At 47.4% G+C, this 22,992-nt stretch overlaps 1 protein-coding gene across 2 annotated transcripts in view; it reads left to right on the top strand.

Annotated features, from left to right (window-relative positions):
• The window catches only part of UGP2 (UDP-glucose pyrophosphorylase 2), a 54,923-nt gene extending 41,867 nt beyond the window's left edge, over window positions 1–13,056 (top strand). For both annotated transcript variants that reach the window (XM_063443765.1, XM_063443764.1), the window contains exons 4-10: window positions 3,925–4,110; window positions 4,612–4,745; window positions 8,261–8,558; window positions 10,418–10,615; window positions 10,816–11,058; window positions 11,716–11,820; window positions 12,667–13,056. In XM_063443765.1, coding sequence (XP_063299835.1) covers window positions 3,925–4,110; window positions 4,612–4,745; window positions 8,261–8,558; window positions 10,418–10,615; window positions 10,816–11,058; window positions 11,716–11,820; window positions 12,667–12,774 — 1,272 coding nt within the window. In that variant the 3' untranslated portion in view covers window positions 12,775–13,056. The remainder of the gene's footprint in view (window positions 1–3,924; window positions 4,111–4,611; window positions 4,746–8,260; window positions 8,559–10,417; window positions 10,616–10,815; window positions 11,059–11,715; window positions 11,821–12,666) is intronic.
• The last annotated feature ends 9,936 nt before the right edge of the window (window positions 13,057–22,992 follow it).

Consider the following 22,992-nt stretch of genomic DNA (forward strand, 5'->3'; position numbering starts at 1 on the left):
ACTGTAACACAAAGCTTTTGTTTGTTTTTTTGCCACTCACACCCGTATCAAAGGATTTGACCCCACAATTCTTTTCTTTTTTTTGTATGACATATTGGGACGTGTACCTTATTCAGAAATGGTTACTTTGAAACTATGCTTCCCTCCCTGAAGTGAACCAACTGGTTCGGCAAATGAGTATTTCATGAAATGTTTATGTTTTAGTGGTTAGTATAGTTTGTGGTTTATGATGTTAATAATTTAAAGGGGAATTGTCACTTCTCTTAAATTTATACCACTGAACAAACCATTGAAAATCACCTATATCACCGTGTATGAACTTGTTTTTTTCTTTAGCAAATTGCATTATATTCCAGTTTAAAAAGCCAGGGCAAAATAATTGCACCTGAGAAGATACATTTATTTCCTTTCAATGTTTGACTGCTTATGGCCAGATCTTTTTGTAATATCTTACCGTTTCTTCCTAACTCCAAAGCAACTTTCAGTTTACGTTCTTATGCCAATCCATAAGGAATTCTCGTCATATTTTTAAGGTTTTGCTGTTTCCCCCAATTTCTTTCTTCCTTTTCCGTTTGCTCCTCGGAGCTAACCTAAGTGGAAGGCACGCTGTGCTTGAGTGCGCCTGTCCATATTTTGTCTTATATCTTTTGACCTTATTGAAATTGCAACACAGTCAATATAAAATACTAATTTTTTAAAATATTTTTTTGAGAAATACATACAGATTTTCAGTACGTGTTGAAAATAAATGCACATTTTTTTTTTAATTCTTTATTTTTGTCGTGCATGCATCACCAACATTTACTCAAAGCTACACCAGCTTCTGAGTGCAATTTACAATATTCAACAGAATAACAGGTGGACACCGCACAGTTTTTAGATTATAACAAAGAAAGGAACAAAAAAGGAATACGACTCAGTCAGTTAATGTTGAGTTGGATAGCATGTGGCTTTCCATGCATGGTCAGGACCAAAGTCCTTTGTGTCAGGTATAGGCATAAATGCACATTCTTATAATATTTTCAGGGACATTCTAGAGACTATTCGCTATAGTACAGAGCTTGTATAACTGGTAACAAAAATATTCTAGTTACAGGAAAAGACAATTGTATGCAAAGGAAAAAGAAAGATAAAATAGTAATCTAGCTGTAATAATCTACAAAACAATTACTGGAGCAGGCACACATTAGAGCCTTTAAGTAATATTAGATTGGAAACTAACCGGTAGCTGGATCCAGAGGCTTTAGAGGACAACAGTTTGAGTGGGCCTCCATTGGAGTCCCAACATCATACAGTGCTCGAGCTTGAACCACTGTATGCAGATAATTGGCCTCCAAGGCGATATACTGGAAGAGACTCGCTGTAACTTCTAGTAGAGACCCAGACTGTCGTCAGAAATCCATACCAAAATGTACACTGGGTTCTGTAGTGAAAGTTCCAGACAGGCTTGGTAATTGCCACCTCCTTGTAGGTAAGATAGGATGTTGCCTGAAGACTTACAAAGGCCCATGTTCTTGGTAAGTAGTTGCATTGAGAGATTTCTGGTAATGTTGCTGAGAAGAGTGGTACTGTTGACTGCTCTTGTCCAGCTTAGCCCCAAATTTTGTAAAGATATCACCAATAGCTTGAAGGGACGCTGCTACTTGCGAGCGCAGTGAGTTCTGTGTCAGGGATGCCTCTGGCAGGACCGTTGCCATCTTGGGAATCAGCTGCCCTGCATTGGAGGGCTGGTGGTAATGGAGCTACTCCAGTGCGTACTGGAATAACACCCACGAGTCCAAAGGTTGGTGGCACAGCTCACAAATTGCCAGAGTACATGCAGCCCCAGTGGATTAGATTGACCACTTCTCCTGCCTGCGGTGCACTAGGCAACCCAGTCCAAAAATCTGAGTACCGGTAATATATGGACAGATGACCACATCATGAGTTTGGCAGTGGCTGGATGCAGGACTTCAGCCATAACTCATGAAAGTAGTAATTGGGATGAAAGTCAGGCTTCATCCCAAGTTCAGTTTTCTAATGTCTAATTTCCTCTTTGCTTCCTAGAGAAGTTGTTAGTTCAATTGCCACTATCAACATATTGATCAGCAACAGTATTGATGGACTGCTGCATTGTGAAGCATTAGCGTCGTACATGCTGCAAATAAAATGTGCATGCCACCAACCGTGTTATATGGCAGCTGGCAGCCAGTCACTGAGGTATGGTGTAACCAGGGGCCTGTTGCCAGACTGCCAAACTTGAGGCGTTCAGCAATAACCCCCAGGGAAATTTGGGGTACAGGGGGTTTAAACATCCATCGTACCCTGTACATCGGCGTTACTAACAGTATTAGGGATAGGGACATAGAGGGTATGGCGCACATCAGAGGTTAAACATCAGCAACTCTATACAGCCCTGCTGTTACTAAGTGAATGGGACATTCTAATTTCAATGTGATCCTTAATGACTAGAATGTTATGTCATAGAGGGACATTTGCTTTGGGTTAAAGTAACACAACAGAATGATTCTATTTTACATGATGCTGTTATAATGGCAAATCCATGCTCAACATGTAATGCTAAGTAAGTTGCAACTCAGAAAACAGAGGTATGGTGGAGATACGCTAAAACTCTCCTCTAGATGTAAAAACACGACTAACAAAGTAGAATGTCACGTAACATGCACATTCAAAACATACTGGCTTAGTGGAGCTATCTGATCACACTATCATCATAGCTGCTATGTCTTGATTGATGCTTCAGATACCATTTTTTGTTTCCATTTAGTTCATGTTACCTTCATATTGAGAGAGAGCGTTGAATGTACAGAGCAGGACAGAATGAATAGACAAAGGCTGTGTCATATTATACAGTGTGGCAGGTGTCACTGTATGTAATGCAAAGTATCTTACATTGACACAATGGAATTAAAGTCAAGAGTTGCCTTTCCATCCGTTAACCCTTTTTAATGTTTACCGGGATTTTTGATCTTTAATCGAAGGGTGTGTACTCATCCGATAAGTCATCTTTGTTTCATTGTAGTAAAAAACACAAACTATTTTGATCCTAAAACGATTTACACCTTTTTTTTTTCCTTCTAATTTGCAACACACCTCCATTTATACATACCAGTACTCCTACATCAGTTTTTTAAAAAACAAATTGCTATACTTTGTGTTGATCGTTGGTCACGGTACACAAATTGCGAAAGTAGAGATGAAAGAAATATATCTATACATTTTGTGGGAATAAAAGATCTGTCCCTTTCCCTTGAGGTCTACGCTGACAAGTGACTGACTGGGAAGAGCAGGAGATATAGATATAGGTTTTGTTTAATTGATTTTTATTTGGTTTTACAATGGTTACATAATAAACCATTTTACATAGTTCTACGAATAGCATTTACTGCTACCTTGTAATACTGTAGCAGAAGTATTGAAGTATTCTAAAGTCTGTCAGACGCTAGCTTAAAACATTATACATATTTGTTTATATATCTCACAAAACAGAAAAAAAAGAGCAGAAGATATTGGGTTCATGAAAGAAAACTATTGTAACAAAAATGTGGCTATAAACGTATTGCTGCCCGAGTGTTCAGTGTTTCAGCTGAGCAATATAAACTTGGTATACCTCAGTACAAAGTTTTGCACTGGGAAGGCAATCCACCACATACTACATTATATATATAAAAAAAAATGCAGTTAAAGAAACCACCTTCTCTCCCCCCACCCCCTCATTACCTCCAGGGGTTAAGCTATTTAGACAGGCAAAGGGTAACACAGCGTCCAGACACTCTTGCGGATTTTTGCAAAAATTTCAGATACTTGAAACGTTTGATATTTCTCTACAATTGTTTGCTGTACAGAAAATTGATTTCCTATTACAAATATTCTGACCTTTTTATTTTTTTATCTTTTCTGTTTTTTTGTTTTGTTTTTTAAAAGATCCAGCCATACGAGAAGATTAAAGCAAAAGGAATTCCAGACAACATTGCATCTGTTCTGAACAAGCTGGTTGTAGTAAAACTCAATGGCGGTTTAGGTACCAGCATGGGTTGTAAAGGTCCAAAAAGTCTAATTGGTGTTCGCAACGAGAATACCTTCCTTGATCTCACCGTGAAACAGATAGAGGTATGTGTGTGATACTGGGGAGAGGGGAGATTGTGGGGGGGGGGGGGGGGGGGGGGGGAGGATTAGGCGTAGTGTGTAAACCCGGTAGATACAAACTGTTAACATTGAGAAGAATATTATTATGGCGACCTTGTGCAGCTCCACTGGAGAGACGTAGAGGTTGGTAGTACACACACACTTGGGGTTTAATTGATTATTGTTTGTATTGTATTGTATTGTATTGTATTTTAATTTAAACAATAGATTATGGTAGTTTGTGTTGCTGAAAACCTTTATTGCACCTGTGATGTTTCCAGGAGATACTGGACTTTCAATATGAGTATTTGGTTTCCAGCAATAATCTATAATAAGCTTACTTTCCCAAAAATGTTGACGGTAAAAAAAAACAGATAATAGCTTTCACTTGCTTTGTCCCTATGGTTTATAGGAAGGATTTAATCAGTGTTGATGAGCGGTCGGTCGTGTTTTTAATGTCTGAATCTGTTTTTTTTCTTGATTTAGCACTTGAATGTGACCTACAACACACAAGTTCCCCTGGTTCTTATGAATTCCTTCAACACTGATGAAGATACAAAAAAAATATTACAGAAATACAGCCACAGTCGAGTGAAGATTTATACTTTTAATCAAAGCAGGTAAAAGGGAGATATCAAGATTGCAAACTTAACAAAAACAAAGTACTCCAAGATAACAATTAAATCTTTCTAATGGCAGAACACATCTAATAAACAGGCTTACTTACCTTTAAGCATCGAATGAGGAGAAAAATGACTGTCCAATGGCCTAGTATGAAGTTAAAAATGAACTTTTAATATCTCAAAAAATAAAAAGAGCTAGACTATTTCTGGCTCTTAGTGGGTTAACACAAACTCAAACCAAACAAAGTGGGCTAAGGCAGGGAAAAGGACCCGGGTAAAGGAAGGGGAATATATACAAATGTACAGCTGGCAGTTATCCCAGAAGTGATAGTGTGTGCAAACAATTGGCAAACTAAAATGATATTGCAGATATGCGTGAGATTGACAGTTAGGTAAGGTAGGAAGCACTCTGTAACTTTTCCCCTGCAACAACTGTGATGTGTTAGAGACACTATCATGTTAGGAATGACGTTTCACCCCCAATTGACCATTGGTGTTTTGAGTCTAAACGGATTCCGTAGGAAACTCGCACCCCCCTCCTACCAACACCACAATATCATGAGAAGCGTAAGGGAGGAAATATAATGCGTGACCAGTTGACATGCAATAAATTTGTATGTAAACCAAAACTATAGTTTTTGCTGATTATTGTCAGTGAGCCATCTCTGCTTGCGTAACAATATCCTAAGGAAAACATTGATCTGTGTATGACGGAAGAGGTCAGGCTGTGACTGTGTCAAGTGCTAAGTAAAGATTAAAACTTTATTTGTGCATCTGGTACTAATGAGGCATGTCGAAAAATTCCACCATATTGCACAAAGTGCCAGTGACCTGCAAACACATGAATGACCGCATAGCTTTAGAAAAGCACTTTCACGCACACACTGATTGCTTTAACTGTAAGAGTAGGTGTAACTTAGAAAGCAATGAGGCACGTAGAAAGATCAGGAGCATTCTAGACCCTGCAGGTGTGTTCCTACTGAACACTGGATACACTCAGGGCCGGCCTTAGGCCTGTAGGCGCCCTGTGCGAAAAATCTTCAATGCGCCCTACTCTGGTCACTAGCCCTCTTGGTCCACATCCTCCCATTTATACTTCTAACCATTTAAAACCTCCTTATTAATCCCCCACAAAAAAAATATTAAAAAGCTGTATCAAAATACAAATTTTACATAAGTGCAATATAAATATAGCTCTATATAGGTGTGTCCCATTTGCATTTAAAATTAGAAAATAATAAAGATTTACTCATCTTTTCCCCGCGCCTCCCCCAATGTCATGGAGGAGACATTGCCTACCACGCCAATGTCCAATCCAATGCTTCTCATAGAAGACAAGCAAGTGTTGCACAGGCAGTAAAATGTTTCCATAGAAAATGATTGAATCAATGCTTTTTTATGGGGCTCCTGCATCACGTGACCAAGTTTTACTCAGTCAGTGCAGTGGAAGCACCTCGAGTGGCTCTTATACTGACTTATTGCTGGACTTAACACAGCAATTTAAATATTGCAGTATCTCAAAAACACAGGCCCATGCACTCAAACCACTTCATCTCAATGGTCTCTGTGACAATAGTGTTACTTTAAGTAAAACGACTTGAATTTGTTGTTTAAACGGTAAGAAAAAAAAACTATATATAGCAAATGGTCTATTTGAAAAAACGATGCACAACAACACATACTCACTCTCACTGACACACACAATCACAAGTACACATAGAACCACTGTCAGATGCACTCATGACGCATACAATCAATGACACAAACACTGACGTGCACTCACTGACACAAACACACAGAAACTCATTGACAGACCTACACTGAGCAAGCATTCACCAACACACACACACTCACTCACTGCCACAAGCACTCACTGCTACACACTGTCACAATCATTCACTAACACACATTGACACAATAACTCACTGACACACACACACACACTGAGCAAGCACTCACTAACACACTCACTGCCACAAGCACTCACTGACACACACTGTCACAATCATTCACTAACACACATTGACACAAGAACTCACTGCCACAGGCATTCACTGTCACAAGCACTAACTGAAACACAAACACACACTGGCACAGACCCTGGCATAAACACTGTCACACAGACACTGAGAGTTGTACCTTATGACACACACAGACACTGGCATACAACAGTTTACAAATGCATATATCCACTGTGTGGTTTACAGAGACATTAGTTTGGCAGATAATACAGGATTGTAATGGTTGGTGCCTGGCAGCACTGACAGAAATGGGGCACTAACAGACAGTTAATAGATATATCAGGTCATAGAGTACTGACCTGCAGCAGCCAATAGCTCTGTCCTCAGCCATGCTCCCAGACAGGATTAGCTGATCTGCAGGGTGTCACACAGCAGCAGGGGAGCACACCCCAAAGGCCGGCCCTGGATACACTTACACATCACACTGTTTAGATAAACAATACATAATATGAAATCAAAGATGGAAACCACCATTAAAGGGAACCCATGGTGCTGAAAATAACAATCGCACGGCCTTTTCTATTGAAAAGAAATAAGTTGACTAATGATTACTATGTTTCGAGTTGCGAGACTCCTCCGATTCAGCCACCCGCCCTGTGTTTGAAGATGTCGGCGTGCCTGTGGAGCATGCTTGTCATAGAGAAACAATGGATGGAAACAAAGGCATGGTTTGCTCATTATGGATTGTATCCCAAAATGAAATGTGTTTATCATTTAATGTGCAATAAGACAAAGCCACTGACTGCTGATTGGTATACACAAATATTTAATGTCTAATGTCTTAACTACTGTGAATGCTTCCATAGAGAACTGTGAATGCTTCCATAGAGAACTGTAAATGCTGGGAGCAGCCAATGAGAAGCCCTGCAGGGTACAGTCCTAAAGAATATGACAAAGTTGAAAATCATGTAAACGAGAAAAATGAAAGAACTGTATTCTGTATGTAGAAATGCTGGCTGAGTGTTATGTGAGTGTTGGAGTCCTTTATTGAAAGGGAAGAAGTATTTGAGAATCGATGTATACAGCACAAATGTAGGGAACGTTAAATCATGTACACTTCTTTATAGTTGATTTAACCCATTCAAGACCAATAAATGAATAATTTAATCTCAATAAATCAGGCTTTAAAGATCTTAAACAAAAATATCAAATGGAAAGTCCCTCTCATTTAATAAATGCAGGGCTTTAAATGTCAATTTGGCAAGGTACTCTATACTAGCAAAGGGTCTCTACTCTAACAGACTGATAGTGATTTCCATGATATAACATTGGTCCTTAAAGGGTTTCTCTAACACTTTGCCACATTTATTCTTTTAAGGCTTACAATGCTATTGGGCATTGCTATTAGGACCCTCCCTTGGGAGGGGGAGCTTAAACTTACCTGCAGTCCAGTTCCAGTGGTCATGGTGGTTGGAGTAACCGTTTAATTAGTATTTGGCTTGCATGAATTTCTCAAGAAGCATGCTAATACTGCAATACATTGTCTTACAGATATCCGAGAATTAACAAGGAGTCACTGCTTCCAATAGCCAAGGACTTGTCATATTCTGTTGAGAATGCAGAGACCTGGTACCCTCCGGGTCACGGCGACATCTATGCTAGTTTTTATAACTCCGGTCTTTTGGACACACTCTTGGAAGACGGGAAGGAATATATTTTTGTTTCCAACATTGACAACCTCGGGGCCACTGTGGACCTTCACATCCTGAACCACCTTATGAACCCCCCGAATGGGAAGCGCTGTGAATTTGTCATGGAAGTTACAGATAAAACGAGGGCAGATGTTAAGGTGAGTTTGATTTAGAAGTTCAGATGGGCTGATGTAAACTGAGCAAGCCATGTCAGCTTTTATATGACTGGTTTAAAAACACGCTGTGTGGTCAGAAAATATCTAGTGGTATATAACAAGGTCTGAAAATGGTTCAAGACTGACTTTTTTGGGTGTTTATTTTTATCAATTTAGAATTTGTTTCTCTTTCACTTAACAATTGACATCAGCCCAGGAACGGGTATTTTATCTTTAGTAACCAGAGCATTTGTGTTTTTCCCGGACTTACATTGCAGTACATGACCCCCGCAGCATTATTACTTGATTCTTGTCGCAGGATAGAATGTTTGCATTCCTGTACTTTCCATATATCTCGGAAATGCCAGTGGATTTGGCAGCTCTAATTATACCCCAGGAGTTTCCTGCTTCTGTTTTACACATCGTATTAATGTGTATGAAACTTACTTGGCATTTAAAACAACAATGACATTTTTCAAAAGCAGTTTATTTTGACGGAGGGATTGGACAGCAGTATTTCAGTGGTACTTTGCATAAGGTTTTGTTATTTCTTTGATTATTCCTGACTTATTTGTCACCCGTGTTTTGATTTTCTGATTTGTTTGGAAAAATAAAAAATATTCTCTACTGCATTAAATAAATAATGGCAAAAAACATATTTTTAGTTTAGAATCTTAACGCAGGGTTTTTAGTTGCACCTGAAACTGTCCCTTAACTTTACTGAATACATTCCTAAACATATAATAATGCCCGTCGGTTGTTGGAAAATGAAATCTATTTAACAGTATTTTTTTAAAGGAACACTATAGTCACCTAAATTATTTTAGCTAAATAAAGCAGTTTTAGTGTATAGATCATTCCCCTGCAATTTCAGTGCTCAATTCACTGTCATTTAGGAGTTAAATCACTTTGTTTCTGTTTATGCAGCCCTAGCCACACCTCCCCTGGCTATGATTGACAGAGCCTGCATGAAAAAAAAAAACTGTTTTCACTTTAAAACAGATGTAATTTACCTTAAATAATTGTATCTCAATCTCTAAATTGAACTTTACTCACATACAGGAGGCTCTTGCAGGGTCTAGCAAGCTATTAACATAGCAGGGGATAATAAAATCTTAATTAAATGGAACTTGCAATAAAGAAAGCCTAAATAGGGCTCTCTTTACAGGAAGTGTTTATGGAAGGCTGTGCAAGTCCCATGCAGGGAGGTGTGACTAGGGTTCATAAACAAAGGGATTTAACTCCTAAATGGCAGAGGTTTGAGCAGTGAGGCTGCAGGGGCATGTTCTATACACCAAAACTGCTTCATTAAGCTAAAGTTGTTCAGGTGACTATAGTGTCCCTTTAATGAATTATCTTCCATACCAAAGACTGGCCATGATTGGTTTCACATTTGTTCTTCATATACTATTAATTGATATGAAACTGTCCCTTGCTTAATAGATGCACATTTCTCAAATGAAGGATCTGAATAAAAGAAGAAAAAAAAATTGTCATGACATCAAAGTAAAAATCTATAGAATTTTAGAATGTTTAGGTTTCCAAAGTTTTTTCTGATCCTGCTGATTTTATTAAGCATTATGTGACTAATTCATAGAAACTCCAAATAGTAGTAAATAAAAAAAAACTAAAGTGCAACAAGGCTGCTATAATCAAAGTTGGTAACCTTTTCCCAAACTATTTTTGGTTAGGTTTTGCAGTTCATTTTGTGATTCCATACAATTTGGTTTTTAGTGAATACCAAAACAATCATGAGAGCCCACCGGTGTACAATAATAGAATCATTCTAATAGATTCATGCTGTGAAATTTTGAATTATTTTTCTGAATATCCTATATATTTACTTTTCTTCCCACCTATAGGGAGGTACGCTCACTCAGTGTGACGGGAAGCTGAGACTGGTGGAGATTGCCCAGGTCCCCAAAGCACACGTTGATGAGTTCAAATCTGTGTCCAAATTTAAGATCTTTAACACAAACAACTTGTGGATCTCTTTGTCTGCAATCAAAAGGCTACAGGAAGCCAATGCAATTGACATGGAAATTATTGTTAATCCAAAGGTAAATGTTAAAGTTGTAGTTTTTGAGAACATGCCTTTTTTTTCATTGAAATGTTAATGTGCTGTGTTTTAGGCAATATAAGACTTGAGTTGGCGTGAATGAGAGCTGGATACAATTAGTTTCCCTATAAACTGATATTTTATATTTTTATGATATTTTCATTTCTATAACTTTTTCAAATTTATTTTTACACGTTGCAGACTTTAGATGGAGGACTAAATGTTATTCAGCTGGAAACCGCTGTTGGTGCTGCAATTAAAAGTTTTGAGAATTCTTTGGGTATCAATGTTCCCCGAAGCCGTTTCTTGCCTGTGAAGACCACGTCGGATCTCCTGCTCGTTATGTCTAACTTGTACAGTCTGAACGCTGGCTCCTTGACAATGAGTGAGAAGAGAGAGTTCCCTACAGTTCCTCTAGTCAAATTGGGAAGTTCTTTCACTAAGGTAAGAATTCATTCTAAGCCGAGACTGTCCTCTCCAGCATACCTTCTGGCATAACTGAATTGAATAATCTGACTCATTGACTCTTAGAGATTTGTGAATTGGCTGTTTAACTTTTTGTTTTGTCAATTACGTTGATAAGAAAACCAGAAATATGGCCAGGAAGGAGACCGTTTAAATTGACAATTGAAAGAGGGCCTGTTATACTTCTCTGTTTCAAGTTTAGCCAGTTTGATTAACAAGAGTTTCCATTAAACTTCAATAGGGACTTCGTCCCAGAACTTGTTTGGTCAGTTTTCCTGCGGTAAGGTAGGAGTCATGGAAAGAGGACGTTGATTTGCATTTTAAATGGTCAGACTGTGTTTTTATTAAAGGCAGTTTTATACCGCAAAATACGGATTCATAAACATTATCTGCCCATTGTAATAACAAACAGGTAGCAAACAACAAGATTGCTGCTTTGCATAGCAATGGCCAACAGAAATATTATGTGTGGATATATCTCTTGCAATACAAAAACTGTCACTACCCTGATAGGATGTTGTGTGTATTTTACTGATAATCAAAGGTTACTTGACATTTTTACAATTTTTCAGTTCCCCCACCCCCACCCCCACCCCCCTGGGCTTATAACAGTGTGTTTACCATAATTCTTAATAGGTTCAAGACTATCTGAGAAGGTTTGACAACATACCAGATATGCTGGAGCTGGATCACCTCACTGTGTCAGGAGATGTGACTTTTGGGAAAAACGTGGCACTAAAGGTATGTACTATAAGTTTTTTAACCATCATCCCTATCCAGATATGCAGGTTCCCACAGACTGCATGGCCATCCTGACTTGGTTATTACAGGGTCACACCTTCCAGGGGCAAACCAGATCTATTATTTACAATAGCTTTCCATCAAAGGGCGCCTAAGTAAGCACAATTCAGCATTCCATGTTTGTCAATACTGGGATACGCAGCCTCAGAGTGCTGCGTGTTTCCTCCATGTTGGTTCTTGTTTTTGCCGATAAGGCTTAATCCATTTATAGAAAACAAATGGGAACACATTTTAAAAATAGAGGTGCTGGCATGGGATAGCCAAATACTAATCGAATTATTAGTACATTTGACATTAAAATATATATTTTTAAATTGTATCTGGTTTGTTTATTGGATGTTGCATATGAAATAGCGGAACAGATAACCATTCTACGTATTCCCCTCACTTAAAACGGAGGGGTTGTGTGTGTGTGTGTGTGTGTGTGTGTCTGAAATATCAACACAGTTAATTTAATGTATATAGAGGGTGGTGTACCTGTCGTCTTACAAACCACCATATGTAGCGCTGGCAAAATAAGTTGCCAAAAAAGATCTCTCCCTGTTCCTCTAATGTGATTTGTGGGTGCTGTTTGGAAATGTGTCACTAATTAGGCTAAAGCAGTCTGGGAGGTTTTTGTGTTGAACTAAGATTGACAGGACAGCGACATATATTTCATATGCATTACACTATGCACTGCAGTTATTACGGGGTGTGATGTCACCTCGCAGTAAGCGATTTGAAAACATGAACTGGTTTAGCATTTAACCACTGCTTGTATTTAACCTATTTCCTTTCCCTTCTCAGGGTACAGTGATCATTATCGCCAATCATGGCGACAGAATAGACATCCCTCCCGGAGCAGTATTGGAGAATAAAATAGTGTCTGGAAACCTGCGGATCCTGGATCACTGACCCGGTGTACAATTTTATGGATTATACGTAGTACACTTGACTGATTCTTACGCAAACGGATAGTGTTTAGGAAATATGTACTTTAAACTTTTCTTCCACCTCACCTTTCAGTATTGTAGTTTGTCTGTGTACTGTAGAATATATTTAATAAAACCCCCTGATCATTTCGAAGCAATACATAAAAGGAAAAATGTAGTAATGTCCACACATGTTAATGTGGGAGACTACTTTATGTGCAATACCGTCCTTACCAGTGAAAAAAATAAAAAGGACAAAATACCATCTATTTTTCTGACTCCATTCTTTTTGCATTTTGATTTGAGAGCCATATTTATGACCACATAAATGGTGGAATTCTGGAGCAAATGGTTAAGGAAATGGTAGGAACATTCCACTGGTTTCCAGTGATGATGATGGATTTAGAACTTTAATATATATATGATGAAAATGATTTGAACTAAAGTTTTGCAGAATAATCAATTCTGATGGTCTTTTTCACTGTATATTACTTTTGCAGACAAAACATGTGCTAGAGTAGTTCTGCTACATTCCAATGACGTATCAAGGCCTGAGGTTTTTTTGTGTTTTTTTTGTTACCGGGTTAAATATGACACATGCACATTTTGTCCCCAAACTTAATTGCCCAATGTCTCATAAGATTTAACCTCTTATTTTACATCGCCACAAAAGAACATTTTTGTTTAAACAACAAAATATTCCAGTTTGGTTTGTTTTCATGCAACCACTAATAGCATATTACTCTGCCAAAAATAAACGCAGAGAACGAAAATCTTAATTCCATACCGCACACACTATAAATAAATTCAAACTATAGTGAAATGCATTAAGTATTCCAAATACATCCATGATGGGTATTGGGGATCGACCGATATTGATTTTTTAGAGCCGATAATCTGTGAACTTTCAGGCCAATAGCCGATAACTTATAGATATTCTGTACATTTACCATTTTGAAAAAATAAACTATTTCTAAAGGTAAATGCACAAAATATACATGCCATGTGTAGTGGATGCAGTGCAGTGTGTTTAGACAGGGGAGCTGTGTGTGTGTAGTGGATGCAGTGAGTGTTTGTATAGTGTGTATATAATGAATGCAGTGTGTGTTTGTGTAGTGTGTATATAATGAATGTGTAGTGTGTGGTGTGTGTAAAGTGAATGTGTAGTGTGTGGTGTGTGTAAAGTGAATGTGGTGTGTGTGTGTAGTGTGTGTATATAATGAATGTAGTGTGTGTATAGTGAATGCAGTGTGTTTGTGTAGTTTAATATAATGCAGTTTGTGTAGTGTGCATTATATACACACACTGCATTTACTATACACACTACACACACACTGCATTATATAAACACTGCATTCACTATACACACTACACAAACACACACACACACACACACACTGCATTATATAAACACACTACACAAACACACAGCATTATATACACCATGTGTTTGTGTAGTGTGTGTGTATATAATGAAATCTGTGTGTGTTTCTGTAGGTATGTAATTTGGGGGGAGGGGGCATTTTTTATTTCATTTTTTTATTTTATTTCAAATATTTAATTATTTTTTTATTTTATTTTTTTTTAGTTTCCCCCAACCTGCTTCTTACTTGGCCAGGGAGGGGAGGGATAGAGCATTGCCTGGTGGTCCAGTGGCATTGAAAGTACAGTGGGGGCCCGCAGCAAGTGCTTGCTTACCTTCCCTTCAGCTCCCTGTGTAAATCTTGCAGCTAGCGTGCCGTGCGGAGCGTTGCCATCGTAACCAGTGGCAACGCTCTGACGGTTATATATAAACAGAGTGTCAGCGCTATATGTGAAAGCCTAACATTTAGGCAATCTGTAAATGTGTGAAAAAACAAACCACTGTTCTCTGTAGGTGAATGGTGTATATATAAATAAACCACCTGTATGTCACAATAAGTTGGATTATACACACAAAAAGAAATATACTGCAATATATGTTGCAGTAGAAAAAGTAGCATCCATGGATACACTGAAGCTCTTGTGTAGATTATACCTTAGAACAGTGATGGCGAACCTTTTTGAGCCCGAGTGCCCAAACCGCAATACATGCCAAATGTTTTTCCTTAAAGTGCCAACACGGCAATTAAACCTGAATATTGAGGTTTAAGTTTAGAAAAAACAACTCGTACTGTTGTCCGAACTAATTAACAACTTTTGTTTTAAAAGAACACAACAGAGAGTTCAATGATACAAATTTTAAATAATGATATAAATAGATAAAATTAAGCTTATATTTATTAGTATCTCCAACAAATGCAATACATACACACACAGACTGCTGAATACATACACACAGTCTGCTGAATACACACACACACACACACACAAGACTGCTGAATATAGAGACTGATGAATACACATACAGACAGTCTGCTGAGTACACACACAGAGACTGCTGAATACATACACACTGCTGAATACACACACACACAGACTGCTGAATACACACAGACAGACTGCTGAATACATGCACACACACAGACTGCTGAATACAAGCACACACACAAACTGCTGAATACACGCACATACTGCATTGAGGGGTGTAGTGTATGTGTTTGTGTGAGGGGTGCTGTGTGTGTGGGTTGCTGTGTGTGTGGGTTGCTGTGTGTGTGGGTTGCTGTGTGTGAGGGTTGCTGTGTGTGTGGGTTGCTGTGTGTGTGGGTTGCTGTGTGTGAGGGTTGCTGTGTGTGTGTGTGTGTGTGTGAGGGTGCTGTGTGTGTGAGTGGGGGGGTGTGAGGAGTGCTGTGTGTGTGAGGGGTGGTGTGTGTGAGGGGTGGTGTGTGTGTGTGAGAGGGGTGCTGTGCTGTGTGGGGAGGTAGGGGTGCTGGGCGGGGGTAAGAGTGCTGTGTGTGGGGGGGTGGGGGTGCTGTGTGTGGGGGGTAGGGGGGGAGGGGAGGGATTCTGGGTGTAGGGGAGGGGTGCTGGGGAGAGGAGGGGTACTATGTGTTGGGGGGCTAGGGGTACTGTGTGTGGGGGTAGGGGTACTGTGTGTGTGGGGAGGGGTACTGCTGGGGGGGAGTTGTACTGTGTGGGGGGGTAGGGGTACTGTGTGGGGGGGTAGGGGTACTGTGTGGGGGGGTAGGGGTACTGTGTGGGGGGGTAGGGGTACTGTGTGGGGGGGTAGGGGTACTGTGTGGGGGGGTAGGGGTACTGTGTGTGTGGGGGGGTAGGGGTACTGTGTGTGTGGGGGGGGTAGGGGTACTGTGTGTGGGGGGTAGGGGTACTGCTGGGCGTAGGGGTACTGTGTGTGTGGGGGGGTAGGGGTACTGTGTGTGGGGGGTAGGGGTACTGCGGGGGGTAGGGGTACTGTGTGTGGGGGGTAGGGGTACTGCTGGAGGTAGGGGTACTGCTGGAGGTAGGGGTACTGTGTGTGTGGGGGGGTAGGGGTACTGTGTGTGGGGGGTAGGGGTACTGCTGGGGGTAGGGGTACTGTGTGTGTGGGGGGAGGGGTACTGTGTGGGGGGTAGGGGTACTGCTGGGGGTAGGGGTACTGTGTGTGGGGTAGGGGTACTGTGTGTGTGGGGAGGGGTACTGCTGGGGGGTAGGGGTACTGTGTGGGGGGGTAGGGGTACTGTGTGGGGGGTAGGGGTACTGCTGGGGGTAGGGGTACTGTGTGTGGGGGTAGGGGTACTGTGTGTGTGGGGAGGGGTACTACTGGGGGGTAGGGGTACTGTGTGGGGGGGGTAGGGGTACTGTGTGGGGCGGGGTAGGGGTACTGTGTGGGGGGGGGGTAGGGGTACTGTGTGGGGGGGGGGTAGGGGTACTGTGTGGGGGGGGTAGGGGTACTGTGTGGGGGGGGTAGGGGTACTGTGTGGGGGGGGGGGTAGGGGTACTGTGTGGGGGGGGGTAGGGGTACTGTGTGGGGGGGGGGGTAGGGGTACTGTGTGGGGGGGGTAGGGGTACTGTGTGGGGGGGGGTAGGGGTACTGTGTGTGGGGGTAGGGGTACTGTGTGTGTGGGGGGTAGGGGTACTGTGTGTGGGGGGTAGGGGTACTGTGTGTGTGGGGGGTAGGGGTACTGTGTGTGTGGGGGGTAGGGGTACTGTGTGTGGGGGGTAGGGGTACTGTGTGTGTGGGGGGTAGGGGTACTGTGTGTGGGGGGTAGGGGTACTGCTGGGGGTAGGGGTACTGTGTGTGTGGGGGGGTAGGGGTACTGTGTGTGTGGGGGGGTAGGGGTACTGTGTGTGGGGGGTAGGGGTACTGCTGGGGGTAGGGGTACTGTGTGTGTGGGGGGGTAGGGGTGCTGTGTGTGGTGGGGGTAGGGGTGCTGTGTGGGGGGGTAGGGGTACTGTGTGTGTGGGAGGGAGGGGTACTGCTGGGGGGGTGGGGGGTAGGGGTACTGTGTGTGGTGGGGGTAGGGGTACTGTGTGTGGTGGGGGTAGGGGTGCTGTGTGGGGGGGGTAGGGGTACTGTGTGTGTGGGAGGGAGCGGTATTGCTGGGGGGGTGGGGGGTAGGGGTACTGTGTGTGGGGGGGCTAGGGGTACTGTGTGTGGGGGGTAGGGGTACTGCTGGGGCTAGGGGTACTGTGTGGGGGGATGGGTACTGTGTGGGGGGTAGGGGTACTGCTGGGGGTAGGGGTACTGTGTGTGTGTGTGTGTGTGGGGGGGGGCTAGGGGTACTGTGTGTGGGGGGGAGGGGTACTGCTGGGGGTAGGGGTACTGTGTGTGTGGGGGGGAGGGGTACTGTGTGGGGGGTAGGGGTACTGTGTGGGGGGTAGGGGTACTGCTGGGGGGTAGGGGTACTGTGTGTGGGGGGGGTCGGGGTACTGTGTGGGGGTAGGGGTACTGTGTGGGGGGGGAGGGGTACTGCTGGGGGGTAGGGGTACTGTGTGTGGGGGAGGGGTACTGCTGGTGGGGGAGGGGTACTGTGTGTGGGGGGGTAGGGGTACTGTGTGTGGGGGTAGGGGTACTGTGTGGGGGGTAGGGGTACTGCTGGGGGGTAGGGGTACTGTGTGTGGGGGGGGTCGGGGTACTGTGTGTGGGGGGGTAGGGGTACTGTGTGTGGGGGTAGGGGTACTGTGTGGGGGGTAGGGGTACTGTGTGTGGGGGAGGGGTACTGTGTGGGGGTAGGGGTACTGCTGGTGGGGGAGGGGTACTGTGTGTGGGGGGGTAGGGGTACTGTGTGTGTGGGGGGGAGGGGTACTGTGTGGGGGGTAGGGGTACTGCTGGGGGGTAGGGGTACTGTGTGTGGGGGGGTCGGGGTACTGTGTGTGGGGGTAGGGGTACTGTGTGGGGGGGAGGGGTACTGCTGGGGGGTAGGGGTACTGTGTGTGGGGGAGGGGTACTGTGTGGGGGTAGGGGTACTGCTGGTGGGGGATGAGTACTGTGTGGGGGGTAGGGGTACTGTGTGTGTGTGTGTGGGGGGGGGGCTAGGGGTACTGTGTGTGGGGGGTAGGGGTACTGCTGGGGGTAGGGGTACTGTGTGTGGGGGGGGAGGGGTACTGTGTGGGGGGTAGGGGTACTGCTGGGGGGTAGGGGTACTGTGTGTGGGGGGTAGGGGTACTGTGTGTGGGGGGTAGGGGTACTGTGTGTGGGGGTAGGGGTACTGTGTGTGGGGGAGGGGTACTGTGTGGGGGTAGGGGTACTGCTGGTGGGGGAGGGGTACTGTGTGTGGGGGGGTAGGGGTACTGTGTGTGGGGGTAGGGGTACTGTGTGTGGGGGTAGGGGTACTGTGTGGGGGGTAGGGGTACTGCTGGGGGGTAGGGGTACTGTGTGTGGGGGGGGTCGGGGTACTGTGTGTGGGGGGGTCGGGGTACTGTGTGTGGGGGGGTAGGGGTACTGTGTGTGTGGGGGTAGGGGTACTGTGTGGGGGGGAGGGGTACTGCTGGGGGGTAGGGGTACTGTGTGTGGGGGAGGGGTACTGTGTGGGGGTAGGGGTACTGCTGGTGGGGGAGGGGTACTGTGTGTGGGGGGGTAGGGGTACTGTGTGTGTGGGGGGGGAGGGGTACTGTGTGGGGGGTAGGGGTACTGCTGGGGGGTAGGGGTACTGTGTGTGGGGGGGTAGGGGTACTGTGTGTGGGGGTAGGGGTACTGTGTGGGGGGGAGGGGTACTGCTGGGGGGTAGGGGTACTGTGTGTGGGGGAGGGGTACTGTGTGGGGGTAGGGGTACTGCTGGTGGGGGAGGGGTACTGTGTGTGTGGGGTAGGGGTACTGCTGGTGGGTAGGGGTACTGTGTGGGGGGTAGGGGTGCTGTGTGTGGGGGGGTAGGGGTACTGTGTGGGGGTGGTAGGGGTGCTGTGTGTGGGGGGGTAGGGGTGCTGTGTGTGTGTGTGTGGGGGGGGGGGCTAGGGGTACTGTGTGTGGGGGGTAGGGGTACTGCTGGGGGTAGGGGTACTGTGTGTGTGGGGGGGAGGGGTACTGTGTGGGGGGTAGGGGTACTGTGTGGGGGGTAGGGGTACTGCTGGGGGGTAGGGGTACTGTGTGGGGGGGGGTCGGGGTACTGTGTGTGGGGGGGTAGGGGTACTCTGTGTGTGGGGTAGGGGTACTGCTGGTGGGTAGGGGTACTGTGTGGGGGGGTAGGGGTGCTGTGTGTGTGGGGGGGGGTAGGGGTACTGTGTGGGGGGGTAGGGGTGCTGTGTGTGGGGGGGTAGGGGTGCTGTGTGTGGGGGGTAGGGGTGCTGTGTGGGGGGGGTAGGGGTGCTGTGTGTGGTGGGGGTAGGGGTGCTGTGTGTGGTGGGGGTAGGGGTGCTGTGTGTGGGGGGGTAGGGGTGCTGTGTGTGGTGGGGGTAGGGGTACTGTGTGTGTGTGTGTGTGGGGGGGGGGCTAGGGGTACTGTGTGTGGGGGGTAGGGGTACTGCTGGGGGTAGGGGTACTGTGTGTGTGGGGGGGAGGGGTACTGTGTGGGGGGTAGGGGTACTGCTGGGGGGTAGGGGTACTGTGTGTGGGGGGGGTCGGGGTACTGTGTGTGGGGGGGTAGGGGTACTGTGTGTGTGGGGGTAGGGGTATTGTGTGGGGGGGAGGGGTACTGCTGGGGGGTAGGGGTACTGTGTGTGGGGGAGGGGTACTGTGTGGGGGTAGGGGTGCTGGTGGGGGAGGGGTACTGTGTGTGGGGGGGTAGGGGTACTGTGTGTGTGGGGGGGGAGGGGTACTGTGTGGGGGGTAGGGGTACTGCTGGGGGGTAGGGGTACTGTGTGTGGGGGGGTAGGGGTACTGTGTGTGGGGGTAGGGGTACTGTGTGGGGGGGAGGGGTACTGCTGGGGGGTAGGGGTACTGTGTGTGGGGGAGGGGTACTGTGTGGGGGTAGGGGTACTGCTGGTGGGGGAGGGGTACTGTGTGTGGGGGTAGGGGTACTGTGTGGGGGGGAGGGGTACTGCTGGGGGGTAGGGGTACTGTGTGTGGGGGAGGGGTACTGTGTGGGGGTAGGGGTACTGCTGGTGGGGGATGAGTACTGTGTGGGGGGTAGGGGTACTGTGTGTGTGTGTGTGGGGGGGGGGCTAGGGGTACTGTGTGTGGGGGGTAGGGGTACTGCTGGGGGTAGGGGTACTGTGTGTGGGGGGGGAGGGGTACTGTGTGGGGGGTAGGGGTACTGCTGGGGGGTAGGGGTACTGTGTGTGGGGGGTAGGGGTACTGTGTGTGGGGGGTAGGGGTACTGTGTGTGGGGGTAGGGGTACTGTGTGTGGGGGAGGGGTACTGTGTGGGGGTAGGGGTACTGCTGGTGGGGGAGGGGTACTGTGTGTGGGGGGGTAGGGGTACTGTGTGTGGGGGTAGGGGTACTGTGTGTGGGGGTAGGGGTACTGTGTGGGGGGTAGGGGTACTGCTGGGGGGTAGGGGTACTGTGTGTGGGGGGGGTCGGGGTACTGTGTGTGGGGGGGTCGGGGTACTGTGTGTGGGGGGGTAGGGGTACTGTGTGTGTGGGGGTAGGGGTACTGTGTGGGGGGGAGGGGTACTGCTGGGGGGTAGGGGTACTGTGTGTGGGGGAGGGGTACTGTGTGGGGGTAGGGGTACTGCTGGTGGGGGAGGGGTACTGTGTGTGGGGGGGTAGGGGTACTGTGTGTGTGGGGGGGGAGGGGTACTGTGTGGGGGGTAGGGGTACTGCTGGGGGGTAGGGGTACTGTGTGTGGGGGGGTAGGGGTACTGTGTGTGGGGGTAGGGGTACTGTGTGGGGGGGAGGGGTACTGCTGGGGGGTAGGGGTACTGTGTGTGGGGGAGGGGTACTGTGTGGGGGTAGGGGTACTGCTGGTGGGGGAGGGGTACTGTGTGTGTGGGGTAGGGGTACTGCTGGTGGGTAGGGGTACTGTGTGGGGGGTAGGGGTGCTGTGTGTGGGGGGGTAGGGGTACTGTGTGGGGGTGGTAGGGGTGCTGTGTGTGGGGGGGTAGGGGTGCTGTGTGTGTGTGTGTGGGGGGGGGGGCTAGGGGTACTGTGTGTGGGGGGTAGGGGTACTGCTGGGGGTAGGGGTACTGTGTGTGTGGGGGGGAGGGGTACTGTGTGGGGGGTAGGGGTACTGTGTGGGGGGTAGGGGTACTGCTGGGGGGTAGGGGTACTGTGTGGGGGGGGGTCGGGGTACTGTGTGTGGGGGGGTAGGGGTACTCTGTGTGTGGGGTAGGGGTACTGCTGGTGGGTAGGGGTACTGTGTGGGGGGGTAGGGGTGCTGTGTGTGTGGGGGGGGGTAGGGGTACTGTGTGGGGGGGTAGGGGTGCTGTGTGTGGGGGGGTAGGGGTGCTGTGTGTGGGGGGGTAGGGGTGCTGTGTGGGGGGGGTAGGGGTGCTGTGTGTGGTGGGGGTAGGGGTGCTGTGTGTGGTGGGGGTAGGGGTGCTGTGTGTGGGGGGGTAGGGGTGCTGTGTGTGGTGGGGGTAGGGGTACTGTGTGTGTGTGTGTGTGGGGGGGGGGGCTAGGGGTACTGTGTGTGGGGGGTAGGGGTACTGCTGGGGGTAGGGGTACTGTGTGTGTGGGGGGGAGGGGTACTGTGTGGGGGGTAGGGGTACTGCTGGGGGGTAGGGGTACTGTGTGTGGGGGGGGTCGGGGTACTGTGTGTGGGGGGGTAGGGGTACTGTGTGTGTGGGGGTAGGGGTATTGTGTGGGGGGGAGGGGTACTGCTGGGGGGTAGGGGTACTGTGTGTGGGGGAGGGGTACTGTGTGGGGGTAGGGGTGCTGGTGGGGGAGGGGTACTGTGTGTGGGGGGGTAGGGGTACTGTGTGTGTGGGGGGGGAGGGGTACTGTGTGGGGGGTAGGGGTACTGCTGGGGGGTAGGGGTACTGTGTGTGGGGGGGTAGGGGTACTGTGTGTGGGGGTAGGGGTACTGTGTGGGGGGGAGGGGTACTGCTGGGGGGTAGGGGTACTGTGTGTGGGGGAGGGGTACTGTGTGGGGGTAGGGGTACTGCTGGTGGGGGAGGGGTACTGTGTGTGGGGGTAGGGGTACTGCTGGTGGGGGAGGGGTACTGTGTGTGTGGGGTAGGGGTACTGCTGGTGGGTAGGGGTACTGTGTGGGGGGGTAGGGGTGCTGTGTGTGGGGGGGGTAGGGGTACTGTGTGGGGGTGGTAGGGGTGCTGTGTGTGGGGGGGTAGGGGTGCTGTGTGGGGGGGGTAGGGGTGCTGTGTGTGGGGGGGGTAGGGGTGCTGTGTGTGGTGGGGGTAGGGGTGCTGTGTGTGGGGGGGTAGGGGTACTCTGTGTGTGGGGTAGGGGTACTGCTGGTGGGTAGGGGTACTGTGTGGGGGGGTAGGGGTGCTGTGTGTGGGGGGGGGTAGGGGTACTGTGTGGGGGGTAGGGGTGCTGTGTGTGGGGGGGTAGGGGTGCTGTGTGTGGGGGGTAGGGGTGCTGTGTGGGGGGGGGTAGGGGTGCTGTGTGTGGTGGGGGTAGGGGTGCTGTGTGTGGTGGGGGTAGGGGTGCTGTGTGGGGGGGGTAGGGGTGCTGTGTGTGGTGGGGGTAGGGGTGCTGTGTGTGGTGGGGGTAGGGGTGCTGTGTGTGGGGGGGTAGGGGTGCTGTGTGTGGTGGGGGTAGGGGTACTGTGTGTGTGTGTGTGGGGGGGGGGGCTAGGGGTACTGTGTGTGGGGGGTAGGGGTACTGCTGGGGGTAGGGGTACTGTGTGTGTGGGGGGGAGGGGTACTGTGTGGGGGGTAGGGGTACTGTGTGTGGGGGGGGGTCGGGGTACTGTGTGTGTGGGGGTAGGGGTACTGTGTGGGGGGGAGGGGTACTGCTGGGGGGAGGGGTACTGTGTGTGGGGGAGGGGTACTGTGTGGGGGTAG

This window comes from Pelobates fuscus, chromosome 2, assembly GCF_036172605.1.
Source record: "Pelobates fuscus isolate aPelFus1 chromosome 2, aPelFus1.pri, whole genome shotgun sequence".
Lineage (NCBI taxonomy): Eukaryota > Metazoa > Chordata > Amphibia > Anura > Pelobatidae > Pelobates > Pelobates fuscus.